At 47.2% G+C, this 24,139-nt stretch overlaps 1 protein-coding gene across 4 annotated transcripts in view; it reads left to right on the forward strand.

Annotated features, from left to right (window-relative positions):
* LOC119965284 (rho GTPase-activating protein 26-like) overlaps positions 1 to 24,139 on the forward strand; it is a 243,658-nt gene that overhangs the window by 55,398 nt on the left and 164,121 nt on the right. For all 4 annotated transcript variants that reach the window (XM_038795809.1, XM_038795807.1, XM_038795810.1 and 1 more), the window contains exons 2-3: positions 11,490 to 11,585; positions 20,829 to 20,890. In XM_038795809.1, coding sequence (XP_038651737.1) covers positions 11,490 to 11,585; positions 20,829 to 20,890 — 158 coding nt within the window. The remainder of the gene's footprint in view (positions 1 to 11,489; positions 11,586 to 20,828; positions 20,891 to 24,139) is intronic.

Consider the following 24,139-nt stretch of genomic DNA (forward strand, 5'->3'; position numbering starts at 1 on the left):
AATTGGTCATCCCCATGCCCGTTGTGCGCCGATATGAAACGCGGGGCCATTCACGACGGTGCGAACACTTTGGGCGCATTTCTCCGAGCCTCGATTTGGGCTGGAGAATCGCTGCAACCGTGCCACAATGCCCCGGCGCCTCTGACGCGGCGTGGGCCGCTGAAATCAGCGTGGCCGCCGATTCCCCGGCCCAGATGGGCCGAGCGGCCCCGCGGATACGGCAGTCCCACCGCTGCCGTTCACCCCTAGTCGCTGCCGGAGGGAACTCTGCTGGCTCCATGAGGGGGACAGAATTGGTCATCCCCGTGCCAGTTTCACGCCGTCGTGAAACGCGACGGCGTTCACGACGGCGCGAACACTTAGTCTCCATTCCATTTTGGAGAATCGCACCCAATAAGTGAATAAACCCTTTGCAACTTGGTATATATTGCTTCAAGATTCAGCGACCATTACACAAGATTGATGTCTTTTCTGCTCAAGTTCAAGGAAACAATTTTTGCCACATTATGCTGCCACTACCTATGTTCCATTGGAAAGTCTTGATGCCAAGAAACTTTGGCTCTGTTTACGACAGGCAGTATTAAGTTTTTTTCCAAAGTTTCCAATTAACGGTCTGAAACTTGAGCTGAATAACAGCACTAAACTCTTCAATGGGAAAGAAAAGTAAAAAATGCAGAAATGCTCAGCAGGCATGGTAGCAACTGTGGAGGGAAGCAGAGTTAACATTTCAGGTCAAGATGACGTTTCATCAGAATTTTCATCATTCAGTGGAACCCATGGCGGGGCCAGCAAGCCATTGTAATCTCTGTTCACATCGGCGGGACCAGTAGCACAGTAGTTAGCACAGTTGCTTCACAGCTCCAGGGTCCCAGGTTTGATACCCGGCTTGGGTCACTATCTGTGTGGAGTCTGCATGTTCTCCCCGTGTCTACGTGGGTTTCTTCCGGGTGCTCCGGTTTCCTCCGGGTGCTCCGGTTTCCTCCACAGTCCAAAGATGTGCAGGTTAGGTGAATTTGCCATAGTGTTCAAAACAAAAGTTAGATGGGGTTACTTGGTTGTAGGGATAGGGTGGAGGTGTGGGCTTAGGTGGGTTGGTCGTTCCAGTGTGGACTCGATGGCCAAATGGCCTCCTTCTGCACTGTAAATTCTATGTCTATTACCGGAGGATCTACTGGTGTGAAGGGCTAGAAAGTTCTGGCTGTTAACTCTGTTTCTCTCCACAGATACAGGACACCTTTTCAAGGGCAATTAGGTATAGGTAATAAATGCTGGCCTAGCAGATCCTATGAATGAACCAAAACAAAAATGAGCAGTGTTTTTACTAATTAAGTGAAAAAAATCAAATTTATAACATAAATTGGCAAAATCCCAAGATTTGGTAACAAAATAAGCACGACTTATAAAAGGTGAACCCCATTATAAATGTGGATGCCGGTATTTGTAAACAAAAACTTGCAAAATGTAAAAAGAAGTCCCGCTGCATGCAGAAAGGAAATGTATGCAGTCACAAGACTTTTGTAAAATAGTAAAAATCTTGTCTTGCTGCGTGCACCAGTGTGCACAAATGCTATTTCCTGTAGCACTTGTCTGCTGGCAGTTAGAGTAGAAACATCCTTTGTGGACATTTATTTTGGGTAACATTTCATGATGACAGAAACAGCATGTTACTTGCAATATAGTTGAAAATTATTTTATTCTCCACATTTTGTCTCAGTAATTGAAATTAAATTTGAAATTAATTTATAAAAACAGTATTTCACGATAATCTGATTAAATTCATCAACTTCAATTACATTTTCTATCTTCTAATATCTCCATTAAGGTTTTTCATGACCTCAGTCTTTCCCAAAGAAGGGGCTTGAACGCGATATATTTACCTAGAGCTTGAATGCTGTTAGCTGAAGTCAAAGTTGAAAGAGATATAAACAGAAATTGACGTTAAACCTCTGTGAATCAATCTCAAAACACCAAGTTGAATGTTTGCAAAGATTCAGACCACCATAGTGCTACCAGATTGGTACTGTTAAATACCAGGGGCTGGATTCTCCGTTACCCAATGCCGATCTCGTAATCAGTGATTGGGCAGAGAATCGACTCCGGCGCTAGTTTGACGCCGGTCAGCCATGCTCCACCTCCCTCGGAAATGGCGTCATCGCCCTGTGCGCTGTTGCAACGGCGTTGGCACCTCATTGGCCGGCCCTCCCAAGATGCTTCGCCCTCGATGAGCCGAGTTCCCAATGGCGCGGGACATGTGCGGTCTCAGACGTGCGGGAACCCGGCGTGGCGGCTGCGGACTGTTTCCAGTGCTGCCACACTCGGCCGGAATCCATGCTGCTCGCCGGAGGTGGGGGGGAGGGGGGCTTCCGTGAGGGCCCCGGGGGACTGAGTTTGGGGGTGGCCATGTGTTGGGCTGTGGGGTCGCGGATTGTGGGTCGGGTCAGTGTAGCGCCGGTGCCATGTTGTATGGCGCGACCACGGTTGTCAGCCGTGCACATGTACCAGGGACCCGGCCAGACTCCAGCCGTTTTCGGCGTGTGAGCCAGAGGTTTAATAAAGTTCAAATTTAACTGTCCCCAGTTGCTCTTTGACACAATGCTATATTTGACACAATTGACATATTTGTCAATCTCCACCTATCGCTGGCCCTCCAGTCAGCCCCGCTGTTCCACCCCCCCCCCCCACCGACAACAGCATCAATCTGACCCTATTTCCAGTTCTCTTCAGCTTTGACAAAGTGTCATCCAGACTCCAGACATTAGCTCCCTTCTCCCTCCACCAATGCTGTCAGACCGGCTGAAGTTGTCCAGTATTTTCTGTTTTTGTTGCATGTTTACCCACTGTGGTGAATTATGAACCTAGTAATTCGCACTGTGTTCCATTATATGCATTGTGTCCTTGTGGGCTCTGTATACGAGCCGTTGTGCGGCTCTGCCCATTGGGGGAGATGAGGAGTTTGTACTGGGCTCCACCCTTGGCTCCGCCCATGGCTCCTCCCACTAACTGGAAGTATAAAGCTCTGCAGTTGTGAGCCTGCTGCCTGTTCATCTCATCGCAGGCAGGCTCTGTTGTAAAATTATTAAAACCACTGTTCACTTCCAATCACGTGTCTTGTGAATTGATGGTTACTTCAATTTAATAGTCTTAGATAACTTGAACAAAACTATTATGGAATTAGCCCTCAAACCTGATCGACTAGAACTCGACCCGCAGGCTGCAGAGGCGAAATAAATCTTTCTACACTGACTCAGATGTTTCAAGGCCTACCTGGCTGAATCAAGCACTTCAGAAACTACGGAGGAGCAGAAACTCGGCCTACTGCACGCAAGGGTGAGCCACCGTATCTCTACTCAACTTAACAGTACTTCCTCGTATACGGAGGCCCTGGCCATGCTCGATCGAATGTACGTGAGGCCCATCAACGAGGTCTACGCGCGCCACATTTTTACGACCCGCCGCCAGCGCCCTGCAGAGTCGCTGGACGAATTCCTGCGCGATTTAAAAGCCTTATCTCGGGACTGCAATATCAAGCTGTATCAGCCGCCCAGCATATGTAGCTCGCTGTCCGAGATGTGTACGTGGCAGGGCTCAGGTCAAACTATGTGCGCCAGCGGTTGGTTGAAAAAGGGGCTCAGAACTTGGAGGACCCTGTAGTGTTAGCTACAACCATGGAGGTCTCGTTCCGCAGCCTCACCTCGTTTCCCGTGGACCAAGCGATCCCATCCTGGGCCCCCAACCAGCGCCGCCCCAGGCCTGCGCCGCGCGGCCACCCACCCACTACGCAGCCCCAGTGTGCTATTTTTGTGGGCAGCCCCAACACCCATGGCTGCACTGCCCTACCCGCAACGCGACCTGCAGCAGCTGCGGTTGCAAAGGACACTATGCCTGGGTCTGCCTGGCGAAGAAATCTCCCTCTCCAAACTCTCCCGCAGCCCAGAGCACTCGCTTCCAAAACTCGCAGGCCCACAGGCCCCGAAATGCTGCGGCCTGTATGCCAACTCCGCCCCCACCCGACACATGCGACTCATGGGGGCCGCCATCTTGGCAACCCTTCTCCACGTGGCCGGCCACGTGCGACTCATGGGGGCCACCATCTTGGACGCCATCTTCCTCGCCGCCCGCCACGTGCGATCCACGGGGGCGGCTAACTTCGGATCCATCCTCTTCAAACACTGAAACTCACCTCGAAGACTACGACCTCAGCGGACAGTCATCACGGGGCCATTCCAGCACAGCTGATCGAGCCGCCAACTACCCGCAACTCAGCGCGGTCACGTTGGACCAGTCGCGTCCGAAACACCTCCACAACTCGATGATGACCGTTAAAATCAACGGGTACAGTACACCGTGCCTCTTCGAATCCGAGAGCACCGAGAGCTTCGTACACCCAGATCTGGTAAGACGCTGTTCGCTCCCTATCTTCCATGTACGGCAAACTAGCTCCCTCGCTTCGGGCTCACACTCTGTTCACCTCCAAGGGCGCACCGTTGCGACCCTAACGATTCAGGGCGCCAGCTACTCGAACTTCCAGCTATACATACTCCCCGAACTCTGCGCCCCACTCTTACTGGGACTCGACTTTCAGTGCAACCTCAAAAGCCTTACACTCCACTTCAGTGGGCCCCTACCTCCACTCACTATCTGCAGTCTAGCGACGCTAAAAATCCCCTCCACTCTGCCAATCTCACTCCGGACTGCAAACCCGTAGCCGCTGGCAGCAGGCGGTACAGCCAACTTCACTGATATATTCTATTTTTCCTCTTCATTATCTCCTTTGATGGTTTTAAAACACTCCAAATCCTCCGTCATACTGCTATTCTTTTCAAGTGAGCCCCCTTTTTAATACTATCCTTAACTTCCCTAGCTATGTGGGGGTGAATTTTTCTGCCGAGTTCTTCAATGGAATGTATTTTTGTCGAACATTTTGAATTGTTTCTTTAAATGCTTCCCAAGTTGACTACCGCATTTCCTACTTTTAAACAGTGACTACACGTCATAAAGTACTTAATTGATTGCTTGTAAAGCATTTGGGGATGTCCTGACATTATGGTAAGCATTATATAAATGCATTTTTTTTTGCAGGATAAGGGACTCTCCAAAGCACCAGTAAACGTACTGAAATGCCATTTAATAAAACTGAATTTTACTTTTGCAATCAGTGAATCAGTGTGTCTGCATATATTTCCTGGCAGCTTCTTGCATCATAAATTCAGAGAACCAATGATCCTATGTACTGGTCCCAAATAGTGCCTGAAAAATGTTTGCAAATATAGGAAAAAATGGGCATTCATCATTGCGTCTATTCAACTCCTTAACAGCATTGCATACAAATGTTTTCTGTGGTTCTTGTGAATCTGAAAGGAATGCAGTAATTTAAGTTTTATGCAAATATATTCTGGAGACCAATGCACCCAGATTTGTTTGATTATCACCGGTTAGAGCTAGGCATCAAATTATCGCTATATGCTGCTCTTGAGGTTCATAATTTTTCCAGGCTTGTCGTCACAGTTGCTGTCAACACTGCCTCCAAATCAGCTCACATTAATTCTCTTTTTCAAATGGACTTGAGAGCAAGTTTCGACATTTTGCTTTGGGTTCCATTGGACACACTTTATCCTTTAAACTTGACTGTTTCTGGACTGTGCTGGGAAAGGCAGATCGAGTCTCCTAGGTCCACCATTGGTATGAGGGTATAATTACAGCATAGCAAGTTTACATAGAAAGTTTTCAATCGGAACATAGATAAAGGAATGCATAATGGTAATATAAAAATAAGGGCAGAATGTAAGAACTCCAAGTTATGACTGAATTATATGCACTTGACATAATCAATTTTCCCCTGCAAACTAACACTGATGCACCCAAAGACTGCATTTGACTTCTCATATAGAAGGCCATGTGAGATTGGTGTGTGCTTTATGCATATGCATGTGTGTCTATCTCTTTTTCTCCCTCCCCCCTCTCTTGGCAGGGTTTATCCACCCCGCTGTGTGTTTTTTGGTGAGGGAGACAGTCTACTCGAGCAGGGTTTTTCAAACTTTTTTATCGGGGACCCATTTTTTAAAAACCAGCCGACCTTCGCGACCCACGCCGGCCGACCTTCGCGACCCACGCCGGCCGACCCACCATTTTCTCTTACCTTGTTTGTTGCTGTCAAAAATGGAGGAAATGGTTTTGGGTCCCTTTGGCCCCATTGTCCCTTTGGCGCCCTGAACTAGAGAAAAAAAGGCAGTGACCATATAAAAAAGATATGGCCGCACTGTGCATGCGTGCCCGATCATCAATGTGTATGCGCCAAACTATGCGCATGCGGACCGATGATCGGGCATGCATGCGCAGTGTGGCCGCATTTAAAAAAAATCTGTCCCTGGCCATTTTGAATGCCGCTTGCAGCCGGCATTATTAAAAGCCGTCTGCTGCGGCCGTTGGGTGTGGATTTGCGCGATTGGGAGCCCCGCGACGGATGGCCCCCATCTACCGGTCCCGCCGTTGTCAACGGGGACAGCACCCCTCAGGAAACCCGTGCACCGCCATGGGACTGGGATTTCCTGCCGACGTGAGCAGCCGGTAAATCCCGCCCACTGTCTCTGCTCCCCCCACGTATCCTCACCACCATCATCCTAACAAAAGGGTACCTTTCAATGCTATAGACTGAACTTGGGGTTCAGGTATACAATGAACTGATTGAAATCCAACCTGGTTCTGTAATATCCTTCAGGGAAGGAAATCTGCCGCCCTTATCTGGTCTGGCCTACATGTGACTCCAGATCCACAGCAATGTGGTTGACTCTTAAATGCTCTTTGAAATGATGCAACAAGTCACATAGTTCAAGGGCAATTAGGAATAAGCAATAAATGCTGGCCTTGAATGAATAAAAAAAATCAGCGATGGTAATGGCATTCAATATCAAGGAGCAATGGTTTGATTCTCTCTTGTTGGAGATGGTCATTGCCTGTCAATTACATGGCCCTGTCAGCACTGCCCACATCACATGAACAAGTAAAAAAAAGAATTATTCTTGCAACTGATTTGATTTGGTGGTCCTTGAAAAAATTACTAGGGCTGGATTTGCTCCTTTGAATCAGGACTTGTCAGGTGGCACGGTGGCACAGTGGTTAGCGCTGCTGCCTTATGGCGCTGAGGATCTGGATTTGATCCCTGCCCCGGGTCACTGTCCGTGTGGAGTTTGCACATTCTCCCCGTGTCTGGGTGGGTCTCAGCCCGACAACCCAAAGATGTGCAGGGTAGGTGGATTGGCCACACTAAATTGCCCCTTAATTGGGGGGAAAAAAAGAATTGAGCACTTTAAAAATACTAAATTTTTTAAAAAAATGAATCAGGAATTGAGAGTGGTCCATTTCCCAATGCAGCATTACAGCCTTTCGTACACACCTGCATGCATGTTATTTTCCCCACAGGGAGTCGTGTTTCGACGGGTGTTAATTTATTATTTATGTATAGGGGAGGGGGGCATTGAGTTGTTTTGTTCTGTTTTGTATTTATTTTTATTGGGTTCCTTTTACATTTTGTTGTTGATATTTTGTGAAAACTTTAATAAAAATTATTTTTTTTTAAAAAGGGAGTCGAGGTCAGGGCTGTAGTTGGGGCAGCTGTCTCCGGAAGCATTCCCCAGAAAGAAATAGAGACAGTTGGATGCCAGGCCTGCAGGTTAGAAAACCTACCTCTGTTGTTTGGGACATCAACCCAGTTTTATTCATGTCTTAAGCTCCCTAACCCTCTAAAGTCTCAACTCCCTACATATTCCCCATGTCCCCTCTTAGTTATCATGCATCCTCCATGCTGATCACGCTGGAGAGAATCGCGTTTGCCGATTATCTTCAGATTTTCTGCCTGCATCACCATTCTTGCTGATGGCAAACAAGGCCTGAAAATCATCCCTTCGATTCCCTGGCAAAATGCTGGCTCTGGAGCTGAAGACTTGTGCTCCAGAGCTAAATATGCTCTGGCCAAGCTGTTCCAGTACAGCTACAATACTGCCAAAGTAGAAAATTGCCCAGGTATGTCCTGTCCACAAAAAGCAGAACTAATCCAATTCTGCTCTTTACACCCTATCTGGCTATTCTAAATCACCAGCAAAGTGATGGGCAGTAGTATCAAGCAGAACTTACTCATCAATAACCTGTTCACCAATGCTCAGTTTGGATTTGGATAAGATCACTCTGCTCCAGATATCGTTGGCAGACTTCGCCCAAATATGGATAACAGCTAAATTCCAGAAATGGGGTGAGAGTTACTGGCCTTGACTTCAAGACAGCAATTGACTGAGTGTGACATCAAGAGGTCCCTATTAAACCTGAAGTCAGTGGGAATATGATGGGAAAACTCTCCATTGCCTGAGGTCATACCTAGCTCAAACAACGATGGTTGTAATTGTTAGAGGACAACCATCTCAGCTTCATGATATTGTGACAGGAGTTTCGGAAGAAAGTCTCCTTGGCCAACCATCTTCAGCTGTTTCATCAGTGACTTCTCCATCATAAGATGGGAAGTGGGGATGTTTGCTGATGATTGCACAATGTTTCATTTGCAAGTAATGAAGCTGTACAGCATGCCTGCATACAGTGTAGAATTGTAGAATCCTTAAAGTGCCGAAGGAGGCCATTTGGCCCATCGGATCTGCAAGACCTGGAAAACATTATGGCTTGGTATGTGACAGCGAACATTTGTGCCATACAAGTGCTAAACAATAACTGGCTGTTTCCAGCAAGAGCGAATCTAACCACCTCTCCTTGACATTCAATGGCATTACCATTATTGAATCCCTCATCATCATCATCATCAACATCCTTGGCTGGGGGGGGTTACTGTTGACCTGAACCTCAACAAGACCAGCCCATAAAATGTTGTGGCAGGTCAGAGGCTGGAATCTCCTGATCAGTGTTCCCGTTAGGCTAAACAGACATGCAGCAGCCTGACAGAGACTGCACAGGCCTAGTTCTGGGACAAATAATGCAAGTGAGTGGAAATGCAAAACATTACAGGAAACCCGCAGGCAGGGGTGTGCTGCCGGCGGAACCAGAGAATCCTGTCACCAGCAAACAGCCAGAAATTCTGGCCATTAGAGGGAACATTGCTTCTGATTTCACAAAACTGCTCCACCATCTACAAGGCACAAGTCAGGGGTGTGATGAATGACTCTGCACTTGGCTGGATATTGCAGCTTCAGCAACACGCAAGAAGCTCACGACCAGCCAGGACAAAGTGGCACTCCATCTATTCTGCCACATTGAAACATTCACATCCTCTGCCACTGGGGTACAGGGATTATGGTGCGTATCAATGATAAGATGCAGTACAATAATTCATCAAGGCTTCTTTGACAGAACCTTATAAATCCTCTACCATGTAGAAGGACAAAGAGAGAAAGGTATGGAGACATCACCATCTCCAATTTCCCTTCCAAGTCATTCACCATCCTGACTTGGGAATATAATCAACATTTTTTCATCACTGGATCAAAATCCTGGAACTTCCTCCCTAACAGCCCAATGGGAGAGAACTGAGTGATTCAAGAAGATGGCTCACTACCTGCTGCTATAAGGCAATTGGGAATGGACAGTGAATGCTCAATATATTACTAAAGAACAAATCTGATTTGCTGAACAATTCTAGTCTCATCATCATTTCAGATGTAAATTTTGAATGAGTCTAACTTAATTTGTTGAGAGAGGATTCTGTTTTTAACAGTGTTGATTTTAAAAGTGTTCCGAGACTGCAACAGAAGGTTGATATGGATGTAATTTTTAACGGGTAACTTTAAAAAAAAATTTTTTTTATTGAAATGTTTTGAAAAATGTATAGCAACAGAACAATAATAATAATAACAATAATAAACACCCCCCGGCACCCTTAACAACGCATATAACGAACCCCCCCACCTCCCCAAACCCAATAAACAACAAAATAAATTAACAAGAATTAAATTAACATAAACAATACCCTCCTGAACCCCCCCCCCGGGTTGCTGCTGCTGTTTAACGGGTAATTTTAAATTGTTCATTCTGAGGTTAATAGACGATTTTGAGAATTTTCTGAAAGATAAATGCTTGTTACTTGAGCCCTTACAAGCTCTTCAAGTTATACAAGATGAGGTCACTCAACTTAATTTTAGGTTAAAGTACTCAGTTCTGTCCTCTGTGTAACCCTATTTTGTCAAAAAGTGTGGAAAGTGAGCAATTGTTTTTCTGATAGCAACCACTGTACAAGGTAAAATTGAACTTGAACTCTGTTTCTTCAAGGTTAGGACAGCACTTTAAACGCCAATATGCTGAGTTATAAATTTGTAGAAAATGCCTTCATGGTGAGTTCTTGGTTTTAGTAAAGTAATTTTATTTGTGCTGGGTATGGAGGAGAGTGGTGTTGTTGAGTAAAGAGTGCACTTTCTAATTGGTAAGGAGGCTTATGTCACCTCAGCCTGTATATACAAACTTTATGGTCAGCTACGGAATAGTATTAGCAGAGATTTTGGGAGCGCACTTCAGGCCTACCCTTTGTTCAGACTATATTTAAGGCTAATGCGTGCTGGGGGTGTTTGTGACACAGGAACTCAGAAATGCTAACGTCTTGTTGAGTTATCATTTCATCATTATAATTTCTTTATTCAATTTCCCATCTGCCAGCCAGACTGGCTGGCTGTTGAGAAAGTCAGTGGTAAAACACTGCAGCTGGGGACTGTTGCAAAAGGTCCTTGGCAGCCAGGAAACATCCGTGGTTGGTGGATACTGTGGGATGGCAGTTGGGGTGCTGGGCAGGGGGCCAGGAGAGATTGTAGGTTTAGAAATGGGAGAAAGTCAGTCATTCGCAGGAGTAGGTTTGCTTGGGATGTGGAAGTATTCCTGCTCCTCCTGGCTCATAAGCTGTACTATAAAAAGAGCATGTGACTTCTGAGTCCAGTTGTCCTTGGCTCCCTTTAGCTGCCAGGTTTCCTGAGCTCTGAGAAATCCAAATTCCAGCCATAATGTCAGTAATATTATTAAGGGCCACCCTCATCAGAGTGAGTTACTTGGATATCCTGAAACCCTCATGGTTAAAATGGAAGCAGGCAGGCTCATGGTGGGTAGAGTTGTGTTTCACACAATAATGTTTTTCTAAAGCCTCTCCACCCACCCTCCCCATCCCCACCACACACACACACACACATTGTAACTACCCGAAGGTGTATGCACAGGTCAGTACGGAACATGAATTGAGATGAAAATCCTTGCTCCAAAGAAGAAAGAGAGCAAGTGAAGCAATTGCAACTTAAGGTATGCAGGTGTAAATGTTGACAAAGGCTTGGTAGGTTATTCTATTTTATTGATGCAGCACTGTGGCATGTTAAAATGTCTCTAAGCATTGTATACATTTGATTAGAGTTGCTGTTATGGAAGCACACATCTCAGTACATCTTGACATTCCAAACAGGTGTAAGTATTACAGAAATTTGCTTGAGTTTTTTTTGACAAAGCTACCTTAACTTCTGTTTATTCAGATCTATCCATTGCGAAGAGGAAGTTTGCGGAATCATTAAATGAATTTAAATTTCAGTGCATTGGCGATGCGGAGACAGATGATGAGATCTGTATAGGTAAGCTTTATTTTATTCTTGGCATTCCCTTAAGTAACAATCGTCACAGTATTAAATAGATGGAATTGTTCAATGGCCTTAGCACAAAATGGGTTAATAGTGAATTGATGGTCCATTTAGCACCACAGTTGATTTTCATTTAAATTGACTTCTCTGTTTCCAGTGAGGTAGTCTGTCAATCAGGGTGAATTGGAGCATGACTGACAGACTGATTAATTGATTTATTGTCACATGTACCGAAGTACAGTGTAAAGTATTTTTCTGCGGCCATGGGAACGTACGTATACAGTAGCCAAAAAGAATAATCGACAAAGTACATCGACAAATAGTGATTGGTTACAGTGGTTCATGGCTGGAATCAGATATCATTCAAAATGGCAGCTTTTGTGTGTGTGCAATGGATAAAGTAAAGTGATGGGAGATGAAATGTGTCCCTGCTGTGTGGTCTAAGGTGGCTATAGCTCAGTGAGGCAACTTTTGATTCCAAGTAGTATTATGTCCCTGTTAGGAAACATTAACATGTAAATAAGAAATCCAAACATCCAGTAATTAATACAGAATTATGCCACAAGATTTCACATTTTTTACCAAAATCAAACTATCATATACAAATAAAAAATGTAAAAAAATTAAGCACCACTATCTTAACACCATAGGTTTTAAGATTGATACTATAAACTCAGTTCTACTTGTTGCCTCCCCTAAGAGTTCCCATATCTTATGAAGGTTCTTATCTTGAAGAATCATTCACCCCTTTTGGAACCAACTCAAAGGTTATGCACAGCCCTCAGGAAGGCACTTTGATTTCTCTTCAAGTTCCAGCTGTTCTCTGAAGTAAGATCTTAAGGGGGTCCGTCACTTAGCTTTTTGGTTATGTGATGCTCCTTGTTTTCTTTATATACCTCGTGACTGTGGATGCCTCAGCTCCGTGTTTGGGCTACCAGCAGATACCCAAATGCCTTCTCACTGCTTTCCGAGCTAACTCTACTTGACTGTTTTCTACCACGAGGTTCTGTGAGGACCACTGTAGATTTAATCTATTAGTTGCAAGCTGTAGAAAATATTCCAGATGTTTTTTCCCTCAAATCCAAACTGAGAGAGCTGCACTCTCATTCCATGTGGTCAACAATGAAGTTAGCACTTTCTTTGCTTTAAGTGCAGGCCTGACTGATTATAATTTTTGTTTGGTTCTCTCTCAATTCAGTGAAATGCAGTCCACACCAAAGCAAAGATGTAACTCCATCTGCTGGCTATTCACTTCAGGCAGCAAACACGCTCACACATAAGTTAAGCAAACAACCCAACCATAGCTCCACTCTGAATCACGACCTCTATGGCAATACGCATGTTTTGGGGTGGTTCAAATAGAAATGCAAACAAATTATTTTATCTTCAACACAACTCTTCATCTGCAACCCATATGAATAATTTATTTCTCTAGTGGAGTTTTATGATCCTCTTTCCCAGAATTGATAGCACAATTAGCTTCTTTATGGAGATAACATCAGGCACCCTAGGTCTACCAAGAGATGGGTCATCTACTCTTCAGTTTTTATCACACCTAACTCTGACCATGAAGATAAACATAGGTTAGCTATTAATTATAATGAACTCCAAGCTTGTTGAATTGCATATACTTCATGGTTTCTTATCAGTTTCTCAGTCAGATGCTCCCATTTATCTACAGTTTTATTTCTTTAATTCCTAAAGCTAAAAGGTATATGGTAAAACATACAAATTATGAACCAGATTTTCAAAACAGTAGGTGTTACTATTTCACTAAGAAGCAGATGCTTCTAGACTATATTTTGTGTTAGGTTTTAAAGAAAATGGAGTGGCATTGCTTTTTGTAATTTACCCAGTTTCTCCATGGGCACAAACCAGAGAAATCAGCAGACAACACATCCCCACCGATCAGGGTGCCGTGTAGCCATTAAACACTGAGGAGCATTGATTGGTTCGAGGCAGGTTTATTGGCTCTTGTTCGGTCCCACATCCAAGAGATTGACCAGTGGCCCTGTGGTCCAAGGAGCTCTGGCCACTACTGGGACCTTGTGTAATCCCCGAGTAAAAGCGCTAGAGCCCAGGATATGGGGGGTCTGGGGTCTCACGGCAAGCAGGAGAAAGAACTGTGTCCATCTGTGCTATTATTCTATGAATCTTACATGTGGGTGCATGTTTTCAGGGGAGATACAGGAACAATTGTAATGTACTTTTAATAAGGACATTGGGAGTCCACGCTGAGTAAAATGAGAAATAAAGTTTACTTACAAGAATTTTATGTACACGCGGGACTCGGAGCCACCGAAAGCGAGAGTGTGGGTGAGCGACCTGGCAGAATTCCTGAGGCTGCAGAAGGTTAAGTTTGTCTTGAGGGGGTCGGTAGATGGGTTTACTCGGAAGTGGAAGCCGTTTATTGATTTCTTTAAGGAGGTTTGAGAGGTCAGCAAGGGGGTTGTGGTGAGTAAGGGGGTTAAAATGGGGGGAAGGCGGGATGTGAGGAAGGGTTGACATCAGGGGAGGGGGGGGGGGAGTAATTTTTCGGTGTTTATTAGATTGTTTGGTTGGTCTTCTCAATCTTTTTGTATATATGAAAATTCCTTTAATAAAAATATTTTTAAAAAATGTTTTATGTATACTACGCGGTAGATGCCTACTGGGTTATCGTCTGGTTGGTGCCTCGCTGGCCAACCTTACAATAATAATAATAATAATCGCTTATTGTCACAAGTAGGCTTCAATGAAGTTACTGTGAAAAGCCCCTAGTTGCCACACTCTGGCGCCTGTTCGGGGAGGCCGGTGTGGGAATTGAACTCGCACTGCTGGAATTGTTCTGCATTGCAAGCCAGCTATTTAGCCCGCTAAACCAGCCCCTTATTAATGAGATACCCTGTCCCTAGTGGGGGAGCTCGTACTCCGCGCGGAGCACGAGGAAAAGTTGAGCTTGCCCACCCCATAGGTCTCGTGTGGGATATTCCCCCCCTTCCAAAGTCTGAAGACCCCCTTGATGAGCAATGAGGCAGAGAAGCAGGAGCCGATTTGAAGGCGTTGGTGTCACTTCAGCTCTGGCAAGCCTTCACGGAGCTGATATGCCGGACCAGTTGGTGTTATACCATGTTGGCGAATTTTGTCTGCGGCAGGAACATCATGGCGGATGATCATCGGGAGGGGGCTGAACTATGGAATCAGCGTCTGAGACCTCAGGTCACCGCCTCCTTCTCGGAGTCGGAAGACACTAAGTCAGGCATGTGGCCTCTGAGAGAGACTGGAGGCATCACAGCAGGCTAACTCGGCAATGGAGCCGGAAGATCTAGGACAGGCTTCTTTTCAGGTACTTCCCGAGGGAGCAATCTCCATGAAGATGATCCAGGTACCATCTCATTAGTTACCTTCGGACCCGAACTTGATACGAGACTGGTCCCATGCGATGGACAACAGTCCCAGAGAGTCAGCGAGCACCGTCGTTGAAGTTGCAAACAAACACCGCATGACAGGTGCAAAGTGTCGAAAAGATCAATGTCAAACTGGGCAATGCTCTTGCATTTCTTGGTTACGTCGCACCTTTGCCCCAATATCTGTGGGCAGCACATTGTGGATAGCAAAATCGCTTCACAGCTCCGGGGTCCCAGGTTCGATTCCGGCTTGGGTCACTGTCTGTGCGGAGTCTGCACATCCTCCCTGTGTGTGCGTGGGTTTCCTCCAGGTGCTCTGGTTTCCTCCTACAGTCCAAAGATGTGCAGGTTAGTCGATTGGGCATGATAAATTGTCCTTGGTGTACAAAATTGCCCTTAGTGTTGGGTGGGGTTTCTGGGTTATGGGGATAGGGTGGAGGTGTTGACCTTGGGTAGGGTGCTCTTTCCAAGAGCCGGTGCAGACTTGATGGGCCGAATGGCCTCCTCCTGCACTGTAAATTCTATAATATCTGGTATAACAAAACTCAGCAGTGTGCGACTCCAACAACCCATTAACATCTCAGCAGGGGCTACCCCAGTTACTGCTTGCGGCATGGTTTGGTACAAAAATGAAAATCTTACTAGTCTGCTGTCCATTGAGCTGAACGTCTGTTTCTTTAGTCCCGTTTAACTTTCCCCTGGTATGGTGTGGACATGAAAAATCACGTTGCTTTTTACAAAATCGGCAAATTCTTCACTTGTGAAAGAGGCACCGTTATCGGTTACGGGTACCTCGAGGATTTCACGTGTGTAAAATGAAATGTGCAATCTCTCGATGGTTGCCCGGGAGGTGATCGTTGCCATTTTGTGGGCCTCCAGCCACTTCGAGTGGGTGTTCATCAGGATGAGAAGCATCGAGCCCAAGAAGGGACCGGCGAAATCGGTGTGAATGCGAACCCAAGGGAGCCCTGGCCACTCCCAAGTGTGTAGGGGTGCCACCGCGGGAAGCTTCTGGTGCTCTTGGCAGATAGAACAGTGGTGGGCCAACATCTCTATCGTTGTCCAACCCCAACCACCAGACATAGCTTCTCACCAGCACCTTTATTTTGGACATTCCGGGATGTCCATTGTGGGGTCGGCCTGCATCCAATCTCAAACACACGAGGCAGTGACGGGCAAGGAGTACAAAGTTCAGGGCAGCAATGACTTTGCTGCAGTGGTTCATTGACTTGATCTGAAGACGGCTCAACGCATCTGCGTGTGCAATCTGGGTCCCTGGATGGTGCTCGGAAGAGAATTCGTAAGCAGGCAATAACAAAGCCCAGCGCTAAATCCTCACAGATGCTATAGGTGGAACTGCCTTGTCTTCGCGGAAGAGGCCAAGCAAAGGCTTGTGATGGGTGAAAGAAAAAATAGCGACCATAACCGTTTTGATGAAACCACTTGACACCGAAGTTGACCGGCAGATCCTCTTTTTCGATCTGGGTCTGTTTTCTCTTGGCTGCAGCAGCGTCCGGGAGACAAAAGCGATTGGACGGTCATGGCCGTCACCTATCCAATGGGACAGCACTGCCCCAGTGTCATAAGGTGAAGCATCGCAGATGATGTACAGCGGCTTAGAAGAATCAAAATATATCAACACCCCTGAAGAGGACAACTGCCACTTCACCATTTTAACTGCGTTCCAGTGAGAACAAACCAAATTCATTCAACCGCTTCTCATAGCTAATGCTCTCCATACCAGGCAACATCCTGGTAAATCTCTTCTGCACCCTCTCTAAAGCCTCCACATCCTTCTGGTAGTGTGGCGACCAGAATTGAACACTATACTCCAAGTGTGGCCTAACTAAGAAAGACAAAGACCCAACCGATAGTGCATCCTACAGACCCATGTCGCTGTTCAATGTTGACCCCAAAATACTGGCAAATATCCTAGCCAGGTGATTGGAGAACTGCATACCATAGGTGGTCAAAAGCCTTTTTCTGCATCCAGGAAGATGATCACCTCTGGTGTTCTCTTCCCATTGGGTCATTATCACATTGCGCATGTGCGTGATGTTTGCTGTTAGCTGTCTACCTTAATGTGAGATGCCGGCATTGGACTGGGGTGGGCACAGTAAGAAGTCTTACCAGTTCTGTGGTGTCTCGTGGAGTAACACCAGGTTTGTTTGGAGTCACTAGCTTTCAGAGCGCTGCTCCTTCATCAGGTGAGTGAAGAGGTGGGTTCCACAAACACAAATATAGACAAAGCCAATGATGCAAGATGATACTTTGACTGCGAGTCTTTGCAGGTAATTAAGTCGTTATAGGTCCAGACGGTGCGACTGGAGTGAGGGATAATCACAGGTTAAAGAGGTGTGAATTGGCTTAAGTCAGGACAGTTGGGAGGATTTCGCAAGCCCAGGCTAGATGGTGGGGGTGAATGTAATGAGACATGAATCCAAGGCCCCGGTTGAGGCCGTACTCATGCGTGCGGAGTTTGGCTATCAGTTTCTGCTCGGCGATTCTGTGTTGTCGCGCGTCCTGAACACTGCCTTGGAGAATGCTTACCTGAAGATCAGAAGCTGAATGCCCTTTGCTGCTGAAGTGTTCCCCGACTGGAAGGTGAATGGTGCCAAGGAGGCCCGGCCAACCACGCTCACATGTTCTGGTCTTGCCCCAGACTTGCAGGGTACTGGACAGTCTTCTTCGAGGCAATGTCCAAAGTGGTGGGGATGAGGGTGGAGCCATGCTCAAAAGTGGCAGCCTTCAGAGTTTCAGACCAGCCAGATTTATTCCTGGGGAGGAGGGCGGACGCCCTTGCTTTTGCCTCCCTGATCGGCCGCCGTAGAATCCTGTTCAGCTGGCGGTCAGCAGCACCACCCAAAGCTGCAGACTGGCTGTCCGACCTCTCGGATTCCCTCCAAATGGAGAAAATCAAATTCCCCATCTAAGGGTCAAACGGAGGCTTGCACAGAACGTGGGAGCCATTCACCCAATTGTTCCGGGACCTGTTTGTGGCCAATGAACAAGCAGAAGAACAGCCAGGTAGCCAAGAATCAGGGGAAAGTAGCCAAAGCATGAGAGGGAGAGATAGACCGGGAGAGGTGGGGAGACACAGCTAAACCAAAGAGGAAAGAAAGGCGAACGACAGGGGGTGGGGGGCGGGAGGGATTGGGAACAAGAGAGGAGAACCAGGGAGGTGAGGGGGGAGGCAGGGAAATGACAGCCGGAAGGAGGGCACGGGATACGATAACAAACTTGGCATCTCCAGGAACAGAGAACAAGGAGAATACAGGGAAAGACAGGAAAGACGGCTGAAGCGGAGTTGAGCACGTGACAACAACGGCAGCGAGATCTGTTCGGGAGAAGCAAGTGACAACACCAGCACAAAACCCATTCGAGTATTGCCCACTGTAATTGTTTCTCCGGCACCCAAATGTAATTTACCTCCCCAGTCTCTACCCCCCTTCCCCCACAAATAGTCGCCTACTTATGTGTTGTAAATAATTTTGCCAGTTGTACAGAGTTGCTGCTGTTGAGCTGGTGCACAATACCCTACCAGTTACTCTATTTTATTTTTTATTTTATTTTTTATTATTTTCTTTTTGGTATGTTTGTGTGTGCCCTTCTCTTCTATCTATATATAGATATATATGACTGTGTGTGTGTGTGTGTGTATATATATATATAATATATATATATATTTCTTATTCTGTCTACATAACGATAAATATACTTTGTTCTAAAGCCCAATAAAAACATTTATAAGACAAAAAACAAAGACATATTGAGGAATGTATAATCAACAGAGCACAGATGATCTGAATTTGTATTTAAAATAAATAATTACAGATCTCATTTATCAAACTAATTGCTTTAAATTGAAAACCTGCCCTCTGTCACTGGTCGGGTACAGGCGGTTAAAATTAATGTGTTGCCGCGATTTCTGTTTATTTTTCAATGCCTACCGATTTTCCTGCCAAAGGCTTTTTTCAGAGAGATTGAGGGAAGGATTGCCTCGTCCATATGGGGAGGGAAGGTGGCCGGAATGAGAGGTGCTGCTTAAGAGGGAAAGGTAGGCAGGGGGTTTGGGTCTCCTGAAACTGATGTACTACTACTGGGCGGCGAATGTGGAGAAGGTGCGGAGCTGGGCCAGAGGGGTTGATTCCCAGTGGGTCAGAATGGAGGAGAGTTTGTGCAGGGGGTCGGGACTGAAAGCACTAGCAACAGCGTCGCTCCCGATAGCTCCGGGGAAATACTCAGGGAGTCCGGTAATAATAGCTTCATTGAGAATTTGGAGGCAGTTTCGCCAACACTTGGGGTTGGAGGCAGGGTCACGGGAAATGCTGATTCGGGGGAACCACAGATTTGAGCCAGGGAGGTGGGATGAAAATTTTCGGAAATGGGAGGAGAAGGGGATTAAGACGCTAAAAGATTTGTTTCTTTGCGGTCGGTTTGCAGGGCTGAAGGAGCTGGAAGCGAAGTATGGGCTGGAACAGGGGAAATGTTTAGATAAATGCAGGTTCGAGATTTTGCCAGAAAGGAGATGCAGAGCTTCCCGGAGGAACCGGCCTCCACATTGCTGGAGGAGACGCCAGGGGGACTGGAGAAGGGGGTAGTGTCAGCGGTTTACGGAGCTATTTTGGAAGAGGAGAAGGCACCACTGGATGAGGTCAAAGCAAAGGGGGAGGAAGAGTTGGGAGAGGTTATAGAGGAGGGGTTTTGGTGTGAGATGCTCCGGAGAGTAAATGCCTCCACCTCGTGTGCGAGGTTGGGGCTGTTACAGCTGAAGGTGGTATGCAGAGCACACCTCACGAGGGCGAGGATGAGCCAATTCTTTGAAGGAGTAGAAGATGTGTGTGAGCGTTGCGGGGGCGGGGCCCGCTAATCACGTTCATATGTTTTGGTCCTGTCCAAAGCTAGAGGATTACTGGAAGGAGGTTTTTCGGGTAATTTCCAAGGTGGTGCACGTGAAATTGAACCCGGGTCCCCGGGAGGCCATATTCGGGGTGTCGAACCAGCCAGGGTTGGAAACGGGGGCGGAGGCAGATGTCGTAGCCTTCGCCTCGTTGATCGCTCGAAGGCGGATCCTGTTGGGATGGAGAGCAGCCTCTCCACCCTGTGCCCTGGCGTGGTGGGGGGATCTGTTGGAATTCTTGACTCTTCAGAAGGTTAAGTTTGAACTGTGGGGAAGGATGGAGGGGTTCTACAATTCATGGACATTATTCATTATGCACTTTCAAGAACTGGATAACATCGAACATTAGTGTATTAAGGGTGACTATAGATGATCCCTGATTCCTTTTTACCATTTGTTTATGTAAACATGCGGGCTAATTTTTGGGGCTTGGTGGGAGGATGGGATCGTTGTTATTGTTATGGGGATTGACATATTTGTTGCTGATTATTGTTTATTATTGGTGGGTGTAAATTTGGGAGAAAATGTGAAAAAGGAGAATAAAAATATTTTTAAAATAAATTGAAAACCTGATTAGTCACTGTATGCTATATTTTACTTTTGGTGGAATAAGCTGGCAGGTAGAATATTAGTTTCATTTCTGCTTCTATGTCATTATTTTCGCTTATTATAAATGAAATTTTCTGTCCAAATACATGGAGGCAGAGGAGCTCTTTGCAACTGTAAATACAGACACCTTTATTACAGAAAGGTAAGGGCAATAGATTAAAACAAAAATGAACCATGCCAATGTATGAAACTGTACTTTAGTTTTGTTTTAACCAATGTAATTGATGGTTGTGACCTAATTTGTGCCATCTTAATGCAATGGCATAAGTTGGTCTAATTTGTTGTTCTTGGAGGCAAGCTGGGTCATTTCTACTGGCTAATTTGTACTCTTTTTTTTAAAAGCGAGGTCACTTCAGGAGTTTGCAGGAGTCCTAAAGAATCTTGAAGATGAGAGAGGGCGTTTGGTGAGTGGCAGCCGAGGAAGTATTTATGAAATAGGTTGTTAAGATAGCAGTAATGAGGATTGACGCAAGAGTATGGTCTTCTTTGGGATATTTAAAATATGTTGTTTGAATGTTGAGAATTCTGGGGAATTGTAAGCAGTCGCTTGAAGGTAAGTCCAGTGAGTGGCTGGTGTATTGCGCCCTCTCCTGATTTGTACTAAAAGTGCATACTTCATAGAACATAGAACAGTACAGCACAGAACAGGCCCTTCGGCCCTCGATGTTGTGCCGAGCAATGATCACCCTACTCAATCCCACGTATCCACCCTACACCCATAACCCAACAACCCCCCCCCCCTTAACCTTACTTTTTAGGACACTACGGGCAATTTAGCATGGCCAATCCACCTAACCCGCACATCTTTGGACTGTGGGAGGAAACCGGAGCACCCAGAGGAAACCCACGCACACACGGGGAGGACGTGCAGACTCCGCACAGACAGTGACCCAGCCGGGAATCGAACCTGGGACCCTGTAGCTGTGAAGCATTTATGCTAACCACCATGCTACCGTGCTGCCCCACAACTTCAACATTTTAACACTTCATCTTACTTAACTTTTAAAAAAAATAATTTTAATTCAAGTTTTTCAACAACAAATTTTCTCCCCACAGTTAAAGTAGACAAGGTGTGGTTCTACACCGAAACAAGAAAAGAACTCCCCCACCCCCAACAGAATAATAACTAATAACAAACAACAATACAACAAGAAAATAACAAGCCCACCATCGCAAAAACAAACCCCCTTAACCAGCCCTGAACCCCACCCCGGCCTGACCGTAGACCCGACCACTTCAGACAAAGTCCCCGCCACCCCCTTCCAAAACCCCTCCAAGGCCGGACATGCCCAAAACATATGGGTGTGGTTCGCTGGGCCTCCCGAACACCTCCCGCACCTGTCTTCCCCTCCAAAGAACCAGCTCATCCTGGCCCCTGTCATGTGCACCCTATGCAGCACCTTCACCTTGAGCCGTGCGCAAGAAGAGGACGAGTTCACCCTTTCCAGGGCATCCGACCACGTTCCATCCTCAATCACTTCCCCATGCTCTTCCTCCCACTTCGCTTTGAGCTCCTCTACTGAGGCCTCCTCCTCCTCCTGCATCAACTGATAAATTGCCGAGATCTTCCCCTCACCGACCCGCGTCCCCGAGAGTACCCTATTCTGCACCCCCCTTGGCGGCAGCTGCGGAAACTCCGCCACCTGCCGCTTAACAAATGCTCTGATCTGCATATACCTGAAAGCGTACCCAGGGGGGAGGTTCCACTTGCTCTCCAGCTCCCGCCGAGTCCCAAACTTCCCATCAAGGAAGAGGTCCCCGATCTGTCTGATGCTTGCCCTGTGCCAAATCCACCATCCATTCTCCCCGATGCAAAACGGTGATTGCCCCGTATCGGGGCCCAGACTGAGGCCTTCACTTCCCCCCCTATGCCGCCTCCAATGCCCCCAGATTTTGAGGGACGCCACCACTACCGGACTCGTGGAGTACTTTGCCGGGGGGAGTGGAAGTGGGGCCGTCACCAAAGCCTCCAGACTCGTACCCACACAGGACGCCACCTCCAATCTCTTCCATGCGTCACCCTCCCCCTCCGTCACCCACCTGCGAATCATTGCCACATTCGCCACCCAGTAATACCCACACAGTTTGGGCAACGCCAAACCTCCAACCTCCCTTCTGAGCTCCAAGAATACCCTCCTTACTCTCGGGACCTTCCGCGCCCACACGAACCCGAGAATAGACTTATTCACCCTTTTGAAAAAAGCCTTTGGGATCAATATGGGGAGGCACTGGAAAAGAAACAAAAGCCTCGGGAGCACCGTCATCTTAATCGACTGGACCCTGCCCGCCAATGAGAGCGGCAGCGCGTCCCACCTCCTGAACTCTTACTCCATCTGCTCCACCAACCTCGAAAAGTTAAGGCTGTGCATGGCCCCCCAGGTCCTAGCTATCAGGACCCCAAGATATCTAAAGCTCCTCTCAGCCCTCTTCAACGGGAGCTCACCTACCTCCCTCTCCTGATCCCCCAGGTGCAGGACAAAAAGCTCACTTTTCCCCACATTGAGCTTGTAACCCGAAAAGTCCCCAAACTCCTCAAGTATCTTCAACACCTCTGGCATCCCCTCAGTCGGATCCGCGACGTACAACAGTAGATCATCTGCGTACAACGACAGCCGGTGTCATCCGTTCCCCCCCCCCCCCCACAATCCCCCTCCAGCTCTTCGAATCCCTCAACGCCAAGGCTAGGGGCTCAATCGCTAACGCGAAGAGCAGGGGAGACAAGGGGCACCCCTGCCTCGTCCCCCTGGAAAGCCGAAAGTCCTCTGACCTCCTCCTGTTCATCACCACACTCCCCACCGGGGAGCTGTACAGCAACCTCACCCAGCTGATAAGCCCCATATCAAACCCAAACCTCCTCAACACTTCCCACAGGTAACTCCACTCCACCTTATCAAAAGCTTTCTCCGCATCCATTGATGCTACTATTTCTGCCTCCCCAGCCACCGGCGCCATCATCATAACATTAAGGTGCCGCCGTACGTTGGCATTCAGTTGCCTCCCCTTTACAAATCCCGTTTGGTCCTCATGGATAACCGTCGGGACTACATCTTCCACCCTTCTGGACAGTACCTTTGCCAACAACTTTACATCCACATTAAGAAGCAAAATCGGCTTGTAAGACCCACACTGAAGGGGGTCTTTGTCCCGCTTCAGGATCAAAGAAATAATTGCCCTGGACATCGTCGGGGGCAGAGCCCCCCCTCCCTTGCCTCATTTAGGGTCCTCACAAGCAGCGGGCCCAGTAGATCCGACAACCTCTTGTAAAATTCCACCGGGAACCCGCCAGGTTCCGGCGCTTTCCCTGTCTGCATACTTCCCAGCGCCTCCATCAGTTCCTCCAGCTCGATTGGGGCCCCCAGACCCTCCACCCGATTATCCCCTACTCTTGGGAACTCCAGCCTCTCCAGAAAGCGGTCCATCCCTCCTGCCTCCCTAGGGGGCAATGCTCGGTACAGCCCCTCATAAAAGGATCTGAACACCCCATTGATGTCCTTGCCACCCCGCACCAAGTTCCCTCCTGCATGCGTGACTCCCCCTATCTCTCTCGCTGCCTCCCGTTTCCGGGGCTGGTGGGCCAGCATCCGACTTGCCTTCTCCCCATACTCATGGGGAGGGGGGCCTGCTGCTGGATGCTGGGATCGGGGCACCCGTTC

This window comes from Scyliorhinus canicula, chromosome 4 (genome assembly GCF_902713615.1).
Source record: "Scyliorhinus canicula chromosome 4, sScyCan1.1, whole genome shotgun sequence".
In the NCBI taxonomy this organism is placed as follows: domain Eukaryota; kingdom Metazoa; phylum Chordata; class Chondrichthyes; order Carcharhiniformes; family Scyliorhinidae; genus Scyliorhinus; species Scyliorhinus canicula.